An 11,938-nucleotide genomic window follows, 5' to 3' on the forward strand; every position below is an offset into this window, starting at 1 on the left:
CAAGAAATATGTTCTTTGGCAAAGTGCGATGGTCAAGTTGGAAATGTGCTAAAGTTATTAGCAAGTGTTAAGTTGTAGGTTTACTTGACGAACAAGTTTCACGAATAAATAGAGATTCTTCTCCACTTCTTGGGTACCACTGATGCTTGTAAACATCTCCATTTTAAGCAACATCCTGATTGGCACCAGTTCAGTACCTTGACTGCAGTCTCATCTCACCAGGAACCTCGGATGATATTCTCCGAGATGAAAACGTATCCCTTGGTGAAGCTGGATCGCTCTGTCACTGAAGACACAATCAAGAATCACATTGAAGAAGAAATGACCAAGTATGATTGGTTTTGTAGCACACATGGACAGAATCTAAAATACTGATAACTTACTCCATCTGGTTATAGCCCCACGCATTTTGAAAAAAACGGGGGGAGATTGTATTCAGCTCCTTGTGTCTGTCCGTTCGCCTCCGTCACGCTCTCTCCTCTTAAACAGTTGTGTGGAACGTCACTAAACTTGGTCGTTATGATCACCACATGGCACGAAGGTGCGAGAGCAGTAACAAATTGTGGCCCCATTCTCTGGGTCCCCGGTGTTCATGCACCTTCAGATTTCAAATCCTGGTTAATTAAAATATATGTATATCAAAAAAATAAGCTGAGTGGGAATGTGTGCGCTATCATTATTACAGCGCGGCGACATCGCGCTGTTATATAATTGGCTATTCTGTCCTGTGTCTTCTGTCACACTTATTGTTGGGTGTGATGTGGGCGGAGATTGCCGGGTGTATTGTGGGCGTAGTTTGCTGGGTGAATTGTGGGCGGGGTTAATGCGGAAGAGCGACGTTTTTTGTGCTGAATCGTTTTCTGTGTGATGCCGGAAGTTGATTTTCTGAGCAAGAAGTGATAATCTTCCTGTTCCGTTAGTTGTTGACGCGCAGCGTTGTAACTCTCGTTACAGCGCGGCGACATCGCGCTGTTATATAATTGGCTATTCTGTCCTGTGTCTTCTGTCATGTCTTCTGTCACACTTATGGCCACGTACGTCCCTTTGATCTGAGGGCTATAAATAGAAATTTGTCCAACGTCACAACTCTTCCCATCATGCATGCTAATTCACCGTGTCTACATTTAAATTTTATAACTGCAAAATTGTTTCATCATTCTTAACCTAGACTTTTACTGCCCCCAGCCACGTGATATCGAAGTATTCTCTTCCTGTTATTATTAGTTTTTTTTTTTTTTTTGCCAAGTACTTTCCATGGCATAGAATTGTAGTGATCACATGGCAAATTTGCTGAGATTTGAACCACCTGTTACAATCATCATTACTCCTTAAAAATGGTGATTATATTCCTCTAAGAGAATGGATAAATAGATTTTCAAAACCAAATGTATACTGCTTGCAAACATGGAGGCTCGGCTCCCAAGCTACCACCACCCATGCTTTATTTCTCAATAATGTTTTTTTTTTTGTTGTAGTCAAAGTTCAGGCTCGTGAATCGCTGGAACACAGAACTGATCATGACGCAACAGAATAAAAGGAACAGTAGAAAGGGGGAAGAGCAACAGCATGGTGAAGGACAAAGTAGAGGGAGACTTGGACAAATGTGGGGAGTGTGGAAGTTGAATTATCAAAATGAATTTATAGACGTAGAAAACTGAACTATTAATTTAATTTGTAGTCATGCAGAATAAAATTTTTACAAAGTGCTTTGCAAAAGAATTTAATGTGCTGAGGAGGTCAGTTAAAAGTAGACAAGCTGGTAGGCGACATGGGTGGTCGCTACATAATTGCATACTAGTCGTACAGTTTTTGACGGTTCAGGCTGAAATTTTTTGACAGAGGTTTATTATAGTGCGCATAAAAGTGCGGAAGCCGATTTTTGATTTTCGAAAAAAAAAATTTTTTTTTGATTTTTTTTCGAAAGTTTCAAAGTCCTGTTGCTCGGCAGCGCTGGTGTCCATAGCAACGGTGCTCAAAGCATCAAACTAGATCCTGGTATGAACCTACCAGTCAAGTTTCATCAAAATCGGTTGACTCCTCTGGCCTCCAGAGCTGTCCATTACATACATACAGACAGACGGAAAACCTGAGAATAACGGTAGTCTCGCAACCACCCAACTATGCATTTCTCTGTTTTTAGCCAAAACGGAGGAATAAAATGTCTCATGAAAGACCTTATCTGTTTTATAACTGTTTAGTCATAATCTCTCCCCCTCCCCACACCCCTTCCCAAGGCTGAAAAACAACCCTTTAGAATAAGCAAAAATCTCTATGTTGCAAATTTGGAGCCCACAAAGTCCATCTGAAGTCATGAAAAACCCTGTATATATACTTCTGATTCTGCATGAAATGTTAAGTCTTCAACTCGCTATACTTTTAAGAGTTTAGTTCTTCCCCTTGGTGCACCAAGGAGAGTTCTTTTGTTGTCTCGAATAAACGGTTTGCATGTAAACTTACTCTTTTGTACTGTTTTGAGGTAGCTGGAAAAACCTGCTTCCTGGTTAATTAATACCAGGGTATTCATGAATAATTTGTCACATGGTCTGGCAGCCATATTGGATTGAGTGAAAATCTTTTAAAAAATGATTTATCTTGAACTGATTAATCAATAGACAAGTGGCTAACATTTATGATTTAGTAGTGATGGAGAATATGTTTTAAATTAATTATTTTTGAATAATGCTCGCTTGGCTGTGTCTGGATGGGTTTGAGGGTCGAGGAGCAGCAGCTGAAATGTGAATCCTGTCCAGGTTCCTCCTGATGACTTAATCTTTACTTTTTGCTTCTTTGGGTTCCTTCTGATGACTCCAATGTAGGAATGTACCTATTTGGTCTTCCATTGGATTTGAATTGAATGTATTTTCATCCCATTCTGAATTAAATTTCATAATCATAAACATCATGGGTCAGGTGTCCGATCAGAGAGGGACGTCTTGGTACCCGGTCATCACGGCCAGCAGTTATAAAGTGGCAGTTTGAGTTTTGTCTCATTGATTACGTAACACACCAGTACACAAAATACATTCCACAAAATGACACCAACACCACAACAAACAAGTCCTGGTGAGGGTTGCTTTTTTATTGTTAGAAATTGATATGATATGAGATTTTGGGTGTTTGTTTTTGTTTGTTTTTTAAATTTTTTTTGTTGTGAAAATGGTACATTAATTGTGGAATGTTTTGCCTAATTCCCCAATTTAACCCACCATTAGCTTCCACCCCCCCTACTTTTAACTCCTTGGTACTGTGCCTGAGGTTGTTGAATGTTAATTTTAATGGATCAAATATATCCATTATCGTAATTTGGGAGAAGTAAATAAATAGATCATGTCATAGGGATTGAAGAGCATGATGCACCAATGTCTTGTGTTTTTGAATACAATATCTGTGATTCTCAGGCTTCCAGCCCGGCTGTCTCTTTCTTGGCCAGATGGGGACAGCATTGAGCCGAATATGCCACGTCCAGCAGGGAAGCCCATTGGTTTGTAACTTCCTTGTTCTGCCTGCATTTTTACACACACAAGCATACACCGTGCAAGTATCGTACGAGATGTTTCAAAGATGAAGGGAAGATCGTGAGCTTTCCACATTCTGTGAGGATTAACCGATGAGCGAGGACAGAGGTAATTCAAATACAGTGATTTGTCAGATTACTTTGAAATTAATCTGTTTATTTTAGCTCGTGGTGTTCCATCACACTATCCTGGATAACTGAACACTGCATTTAAATGGGTGTAACAAATTGTTTAAAACACATAAACATCTGGGGAAGGAAAGTAATGAGCAATGTGATCATCCTATACAGTATATAATTTGAGGAGTGTCCGTTTGTTTGTTTGACTTCTATCTCATGCTGAACTGCTGAACGGAAGAAGGTTGTCCTCGGGGTGTCCATTGGAGGGTTTTTGGTGGTAAAATAAATAGCCCATGGGGTTCAGGGTGTGGGGAGGATGGAAATTCTCTTTGTGAATGTGTATCATATAACACCATCAGGTGGACAAAATATGTGAATTCTCTGCATGAATACGATGGAGATCATAGAAGTGGGACAACTACAGACTGCTTCTTTGATCATAACGAGCAATGAAACAGAAAATAGGTTTGTTTGTTCTTTGCATGGATAATGGGTTTTTGAAAGTTGAAAAAAGAAAAGAAAAGAGGGTCATGGTGCATACGATGGTTTTTTTTCTTCTTTTAATCTGAGTATTTGGGTGTCAGAAGGTCAAATGAGGCTCGAGTGAGGATAATGTTTAGGAACCCCCATCCTTTTTATCTCTTTGCTGATGACTCCACTCTCTGCTGTGACATCTCTCATCGTTCTTACGGATCAGCAGCAGCTCCTTCCCTCTCCTCAAACCATGACAAAATCACAAACTGTTTCAACACAATTTTGCTAATGTGTCCATATTGTCCACCATTTGCTTTTTCCCTTACTCATCGTTACCTACATCTCTTGTTTGTCCGTTTTCTGTTTACTTTCTCCCGCTGCCCTCATACTGTTGTTTCCCCTTTCTCCTGCTGTTCCCTTTGTTATGTTGTGTCCTGATTTGTTCTATGTAATCGCTCTTCATGTTAAAAAAGAAAAAAAAATGAAAACTACCCTGACATTTGTGGACTGTGCCATTCGTGGCATTTTTCAGAAATGTATCCCTGCGAGTAGCAGAGTCCGACAGTATTTTGTTCACAAACATAGACAGAAGGGTGAAAACATAACCTCCATCCACCTATGGTGGTGAAGGTAGAAAGAGAGACAGACAGACAGACCAGACACAGAGGAAAAATGAAGAGAAATAGACAGACAAAAAAAGAGAGAGTAAGGAATATCCAAGTGTTTGACCAGCTTGTGATATATATATATATATATATATATATATATATATATATATATATATATATATATATATATATATATATATATATATATATATATATATATATATATATATATATATATTGTTACGGCTGTGGAAATTTGCACAACACCAGAAAGGTCCTGAGATCAGTTATGCCGGTAAGTTTATGTGCAGATAGTTCCCCACCGTTGTTTAGAGGACTTTATTCGTGTTCACCGGGCTGCGACGCTTTGAGATAGCCGTTTTTCTTTTCTCTAACATTATTTTGGACCAATAATCCCCAACAACCAAATCGCCACCACCAACATCATTCCCAAACAACTACAACTCAAACTTTCGCCTCTTTACCTCCACAACTCCACCCCGCAAACATCGCTTCACCGCCATTCTCAAACGACGCCCACAACAACCAAATCATCACCACCATCGTTCCCAAACAACCACAACCAAACCACCACCACCTTCGCCCTTTTCCCTTCACTACCATCAACAACGCCACTCCGCAAACATCGCTTCACCTCCATCCCGGAGACAACGCCATCTTCACGCTGTCAGGGGAGCGCTCCGCTGATTTCTACCACGTCCACTTTGCCGGGGTCGGAGTTCACGCTGTCAGGGGAGCGCTCCGATGATTTCTACCACGTCCGCTTTGCCGGGGTCAGAGTTCACACTGTCAGGACGAGCGCTCCGATGATTTCTACCATGTCCGATTTGCCGGGGTCGGAGTTCACGCTGTCAGGACGAGCGCTCCGATGATTCCCGTGACGTCCACTTTGCCCGGGTCAAAGGTCGTGCTGTCGAGGCGAAGCCTTGGTGAATTACACACATCGGCGTGGCAGGGAGAAAGCCGCGCTGGCAGGCGAAGCTTCGGTGAATTGCACACATCGGCTTTGCCGGGGTCAGGAGTCACGCTGTCGAGCGAGTGTTTTGGTGATTTCTACCACGTCCGCTTTGCCGGGGTTGGAGGTCAAGGGTCAGGGGTCGATTCTCGCTTCCCCGGCCCTATAAAAGGGCGAGCAGAACGGAGCTCCGTGTCAGAGAGTCGGTCGGCGCCAGTCGAGTTTGCCGGAGCTTAGGCGGTCCAAGGCGCTCGTTCGAGCGTCAACTCGCTAAGAGTGCATCAACTCGCTAAAAGAGCATTGACGTGCTGAGAGAGCACCAGCAATTCCCCCCCATACTGAGCATCCGCGCTGAGAGAGCGCCGGCAACCCCGTCCGTTCCGTGGTGCCTGCTGTGCGGCGCGAGCCTGCGCATCCGGGTGGAGAACGCCGGAGAGAGCTCACCGGCCAAGCCGGGTGCCCGAGGACAGGCGCGGCCTTGCCAGGCGGTGGGGGAGTAGACGTCGCGACCTGCCCACCGTTGCGCCACAAGGGCGCGGGTAAGACCCTTCGGTCTCGTGGGCCTGACCGTTCATCCAGGCTCCACGTCACATTCGGTCCACGGACCTGTCTACCACCCTTGTCTTTGGGGGTGGCTTTTCTTTGCTTTTTTTGTATAAATGCATGTGGTGGCACCGTCTAGTAAAGTTGACTTGTTTAAGTGACTGTGTGTGCGAATAAAACCCTTTATTCGGTGGTAGTTCTTTTATCTGATTCCTTTGACTGTACATACGTGCATGATTCATTGTGTTGGCTGTATATACGTGTGGTTTTGAATAAATGTGCCTGTTGAACTGTTTCCCGTTCGTTGCATCCATTTCCCTTTTGAAAGTGCCATCTTGCATCACGGAAGATGGTAGAGGGGTGTTCACACCCGGTAAACAGAATCACATCCGTCGAGGTTGGCGATAACACCGCTCGGTTATCACTGTAGCACGGAACGGACCGCTTCAGCGGTTTGTGTCCTCGGCCGACCTGCGGCGAGGTACGATTGCCCGGTCGACTACTCGCGCAGGTACTTTGGTAGGTCAAATTTGGCGAGCAACCCTATCCTGCGCGGGTGCGCAATTGGCACGATCGTGGTGAGGTTAAACCCCCACCCGTGACTGGCTCCTGGCGGTAGTTCCAGGAGGGTCACGACTGAATTGTCTGTCCGGTGGGTGACGCGGTTGCGATTTGAGTTACGCAATCGCTCGCATGCCAGGCGGGCCTGAATTCGTAACTATAATATACATATATATATATATATATATATATATATATATATATATATATATATATATATATATATATATATATATATATATATATATATATATATATACATGTGTGTATGTATTTTCCAAGGTCTGAAGATAGGGAAGAAGCTTCTTCTACCTGTCTATTCTACCTGGCAGCCGTAGCTCAAAGCAAGGAATGGTAAACCACAGCTCACCTTACTACAGCACTAGATGTATACACCTGCCCTGTGGAAAACCACCACACCACAAATGAATAAATAAATAAAATAAAACCTCCCAACCCGATTTTTGTCATCTCTAACTTACCCACATGTTTGTTTACTTCACATAATATGTGATTTTCACGTCCGTACACATCTGAAATAGTTTTTCATAACCATTATTTGCAGACTATTCAATTATGCCTTGAAAACTCGGACGAAAACCCCAAAAATGCTTGTTTTCACCTGAGTTTTTATTTATTTATTTTTAACTCTTAAATGTATTCACATTTTTTTTTTATTAACATTTTTTTACATATATATTGTATTAAAGACTTCAAATATTAATCATGACTTTATTTTTCTCTGCTTGGCCTGAATTCAACACGTACCTTTCTTTCATGAGATGACTCGTTTAATTTTTAAATCTTCATAAACTCAGCAGTCTTCTTGATTGTCTGTGAAAGTTTTCCTCTGGCCGGTGTACGGTGGACCGCCGTCTCGATCGGTCCCGAAAAATACGTGCACTGCCTCATTTCCTCTGCACGGCTTGTAATCGAAACGTACCTTTCTTTCCTCAAACCGTGCTTTTATTTCATGGAAGAAGACAATGTTGTTCATTGTTCAAATGTACATCATGGGTTGTAATCGAAACCTTATGGGCCTGAAGCCTGAGGCCTACAAGTAGCTCCCAAAATTGTGATTTTTTTTTCTCCAAGTTACAATTGTGGGTGGTGTCAGGCCAGCCAAGCTCTGCCCAAGACAGACAGAGCAACAGACAGACTTGTGGAGAACAAATTGTTGCGAGTTCGCGCCCGCCGGCGTGCGAACGGCCACGTGACTCGAATCGCGGCATGTCGCCCACCGGACGGACAATTCTGTCGTGACCCTCTTGGACTAACGCCGGGAGCTAGTCACGGGTGGGCCTTTCGGCCTCACCATGATCGTGCCAATCGGCCACCCGCGTGGGATAGGGTTGTTCCACGTCCGCTTACCTACTTGTTGTTCCAAGTTGTCCGTTGTCTGTCTGTACTTGTTGTCCGCTGGTTGTTCCACGTCCGCTTCCAAACTCGACCTACCTAAGTACCCACGCGGATGGTAGACCGGGCGATCGCACCTCGCCGCAGGTCGACTCCGGACATGGGCCGCTTAAGCGATCCATTCCGTGCTATCGGGATAACCGAGCGGTGTTATCGTCGGCCTCGACGGTTCCGATTAATTATTGGGCGTATTAAGCCCACGACGAACCCGTTACGTGAAGCAAGATGGAGATTCAATTAAAGAAAAGACTAAGCGAAACGAGAAAACAGTTCAACATGATGCACATTTATTCCGCGGCACACGGAGAGCACACATATAGCAAATGCAACAAAAGAAACAATGACGCAGAGATACTACTGACTATGCGAGCACATGGCAACACTTAAACAGCTTTACTTCACAGACGGCGCCGACACACATTTACTCAAAAGCAAAGGAAAAGAAAGCCACCCTCATAGGCAAGGGGGCAGACAGGCCCTTAGGCCAATGTGTGCGCGGGACCTGGAGGAGCGGCCAGGCCCACGAGACCGGGGGGGGGGGGGAGTCCTACCCGCGTCTTCGTAATGAGCCGCAAATGTGGCAGCGCGGCGGTGCCCCGACTTCGTGCTCCTTCGCGGGTTTCGTTGGCACCGCTTGGAGTGGGGTGGGAACGGGGCCCCTTTTCGCACTATCTCAGCGTGGGGGAAAGGGGGAATTGTTGATGCTCTGGGGAAGAAGTATAGCTGGCTTGCTTGGGTCCCGTGACGAACGATTCCACGCGACCTCGTCGCCGACCGCCGTCTTCCTTGCCTCGGACCCGAGCTCCTCGGACTCTTCCCCCAATTCTCCTCAGCCGACTGCAGAAAACCACCTGGACGCCCTCGCCTCCCGACTCCACTCCACGCTCCAACCCGACTTGACTGCCTCGCAACAACAACTCTTCTTTCTCTCTGCCCCAAAACTCTCTTCGCTTTTCTGCCACTCAACTCTGCTTTTCTGCTCGGCGTTTTATAGGCCGGCAGGAGAACCCATATGCAAATTTCTGGATCAGGATGGCCTCGGGGGCGGAGCCACGCTCGCCCATTGGACGGAGGAAAAGGGGCGTGAATCTCCCCTGATCCTAGAATTTGCATATCTTGATTCCACACAGACGCGCCTGGAGACGGGGCCAAGCCACCCCGCGCTTGCTGATTGGACGGATCAGAAGTGGGCGTGTGGCATTCCTGATCCGAATTCTCCTCGGAAAGGCCGCATTTTGCACCCGCGGCTCGGCGCGTATCTTGTACGAGCCCAGGACAGCCCGACGCTCGGTGCTCACAGGTGGTGCGGGAATGGCGGTAGAAGGAGGGAGGTGAGGGTGGTAAAGGGTTTATGGTGGTGGTTTGATGGTCATGGTGCGTTTGGGAATGGCATGATGTGGGAGCGAGTTGTGAAGGTAAAGGTCGTGGCTGCTGGCGTTGTTGTTGTGAAGCGGCGTTGTGGTTGGTGGTTGTTGTGTGATGGCGGTTGGTTCAAAATAAAGATAGAACAGAAAAACGGCTATCTCAAAGCGTCGCAGCCCGAATGAATCACATTTATTCCCTCAAAACAACGGGTTTGGGCTAATTACACATGTACTTACAGAGATATCTCACCTATGGGACCTGAATGGTGGTTTGCGAATTTCCACAACCGTAACACTATGTATGATGTGTCGAAAGAAAACTCATCAAAGCAGAAATGCTGAGTGTGATGAACATTTTGAAGACCTAGTACTCCTGGAAGGGGTGGAAGCCTGTATTCTATTTCGTTGTCTGGTTCCGTCAAGTCGTGGCCGACATCTGGTTTATTCATGATCGGATTTCTCCAAACATCCTTCTCCTGCACTGCTTCCTGAAGCTCTGGCCAAGACATCTTGCTCTCATCCTTTACCCCATCCATCCAGCAGCACATCCATGGGCTTCTTCTTCTTCTTCTTCTTATTCTTCTTATTCTTATTCTTATTCTTATTCTTATTCTTCTTCTTCTCATTCTTCTTCTTATTCTTATTCTTATTCTTATTCTTCTTCCAGTTCCAACATGGTGGACTTCTCCAGACTTTCATTTTCTGCACACATAATGCATCCCCAAAGTACATATTTTACAGATTTTGTGACCATTAAAGAACGCTTTGTAATCGTTAAATTGAAACTGCCCCAAACCACTCCATCAAAGTTCATTTGGCCCCAAATTCCAATTGCTGTCCTCTCCATCGCTTTCTCTCTTTTTCTTGCATTTAATTTTCCCTGATTCATTCACCTTACATTCCATGGTACAATTTTGTGAACATTTGAGAAGCTGAGTTCGACCATCAGATCTGGCAACCTCAGTGACTGGATTGCCTTGCAGGGTTGATCCAGTCCTACCCATGAAAATGCGTTACTCTTCCCCAGTAACCATTTGGGTGCTTTCAAACCTCGGCGGGCTCATCATCTGACACCATAGCCTTATCTCTTAAATTTTTTGATCATGATTGTTTTCTTGGCATGTACAGAAATGGTTTGCAATTGCCTTATTCCAGATCGTGTCTGTACTCGATGGGTAGTCCTATCCATTGTTCTCTGAAAGAGAATCCTCTGCCTGGCATCAAAGCCATGCGGCTGTTGCTGGCAATATGTGCCAGCTGCCTGCGTGGCCATCCACCACCTGCTCCCATGGTTTTATGCAACCTTGATCGGGAGGCTAAAATGGGGGTAGTACAACATGCCCGAGGTCTAATGAATAGAAAGAGAACCTCCTTTCAGGATTGCTGCCTTTACCCCATTAAACCTTGAGCTTTTGGTTTCAAACACCTGAACTGCATGGCAGCAGCAGATTTGGATTCAGTTTCCTTCTCCTGGATGAGTTGTCTACCAAGGCTAATGAGCCCCATCTGCCTAAAGCAACTGGTTGTAAGGTGCCAGTGATTCACTTTTTACCTCTCCACCCGCGAGCGAGAACAACCCCACCACGAGAAGGCCGATGGCAGGCTTGACTGTTAAACGGTAGTTATGATGCCGAGGCTTTATCGAGTACAGTATTTTCTACACCTTGAGAGATTATTGTCAATGTCACTCCGTCATCGGATACTTACTTCCAATTGAAGTAATGTGTTTTCTTTATCGCACGCTAGTTTTACCGTATTTTTCTTGTCGCAACTTAGTTTGGGGAAGTACCTTCCAGTCAAATTTGACAATGGTTTCTGTGTTACAAAAAAAGTCATTCGTTTTACCAAAATAAAAACCAATCATGATTTACATTTACCGAATTTACCGAAAAAATTTACATTTACCGAAACATCGACATTACTGCCTTCCGACAAGTATTTCAATTTACCAATGTGTTAACACACATATGCCAAGTCCAATTTGTCAAGTCGTTGATTTTCAATTATGAATATCATCAATATGACGAGATCTTCAACCTCGCTACATCTTCCAAAGCACAGAAGACTTTTTCTTTTCAGCATAACATTTGTGTTACAGGTCCAAAAATATGGAACAACATTTCCTTTGACACAAGGGATGCATGCTCACTGGATATTAAAAAAAATAATTCCCCAGGAACTAAGGCTTGTGGTGGAGCTGCCACACACGCACACATCTCACACATGGACATACACGAACACACAAGACGCAGCATGGGACTGTTCGACGAGACAAACAGGGCCACTGAGTTTTGGGGAAGGTGCCGTGGCTGCGCGGGGCACTCTGTGTGCGTGCGTGTGTTTGGTTGTTTGTTATGCAGAT

General features: G+C 44.7%; 1 protein-coding gene across 2 annotated transcripts in view; it reads left to right on the top strand.

Moving 5' to 3' along the window:
• Positions 1 to 11,938, top strand: part of SMCHD1 (structural maintenance of chromosomes flexible hinge domain containing 1) — a 209,871-nt gene that overhangs the window by 69,163 nt on the left and 128,770 nt on the right. For both annotated transcript variants that reach the window (XM_085861237.1, XM_085861236.1), the window contains 2 exons: positions 223 to 329; positions 3,399 to 3,481. In XM_085861237.1, coding sequence (XP_085717363.1) covers positions 223 to 329; positions 3,399 to 3,481 — 190 coding nt within the window. The remainder of the gene's footprint in view (positions 1 to 222; positions 330 to 3,398; positions 3,482 to 11,938) is intronic.

Source organism: Eptatretus burgeri, chromosome 17, assembly GCF_056783735.1.
Source record: "Eptatretus burgeri isolate ZD-2024b chromosome 17, Ebu_testis_v1, whole genome shotgun sequence".
In the NCBI taxonomy this organism is placed as follows: domain Eukaryota; kingdom Metazoa; phylum Chordata; class Myxini; order Myxiniformes; family Myxinidae; genus Eptatretus; species Eptatretus burgeri.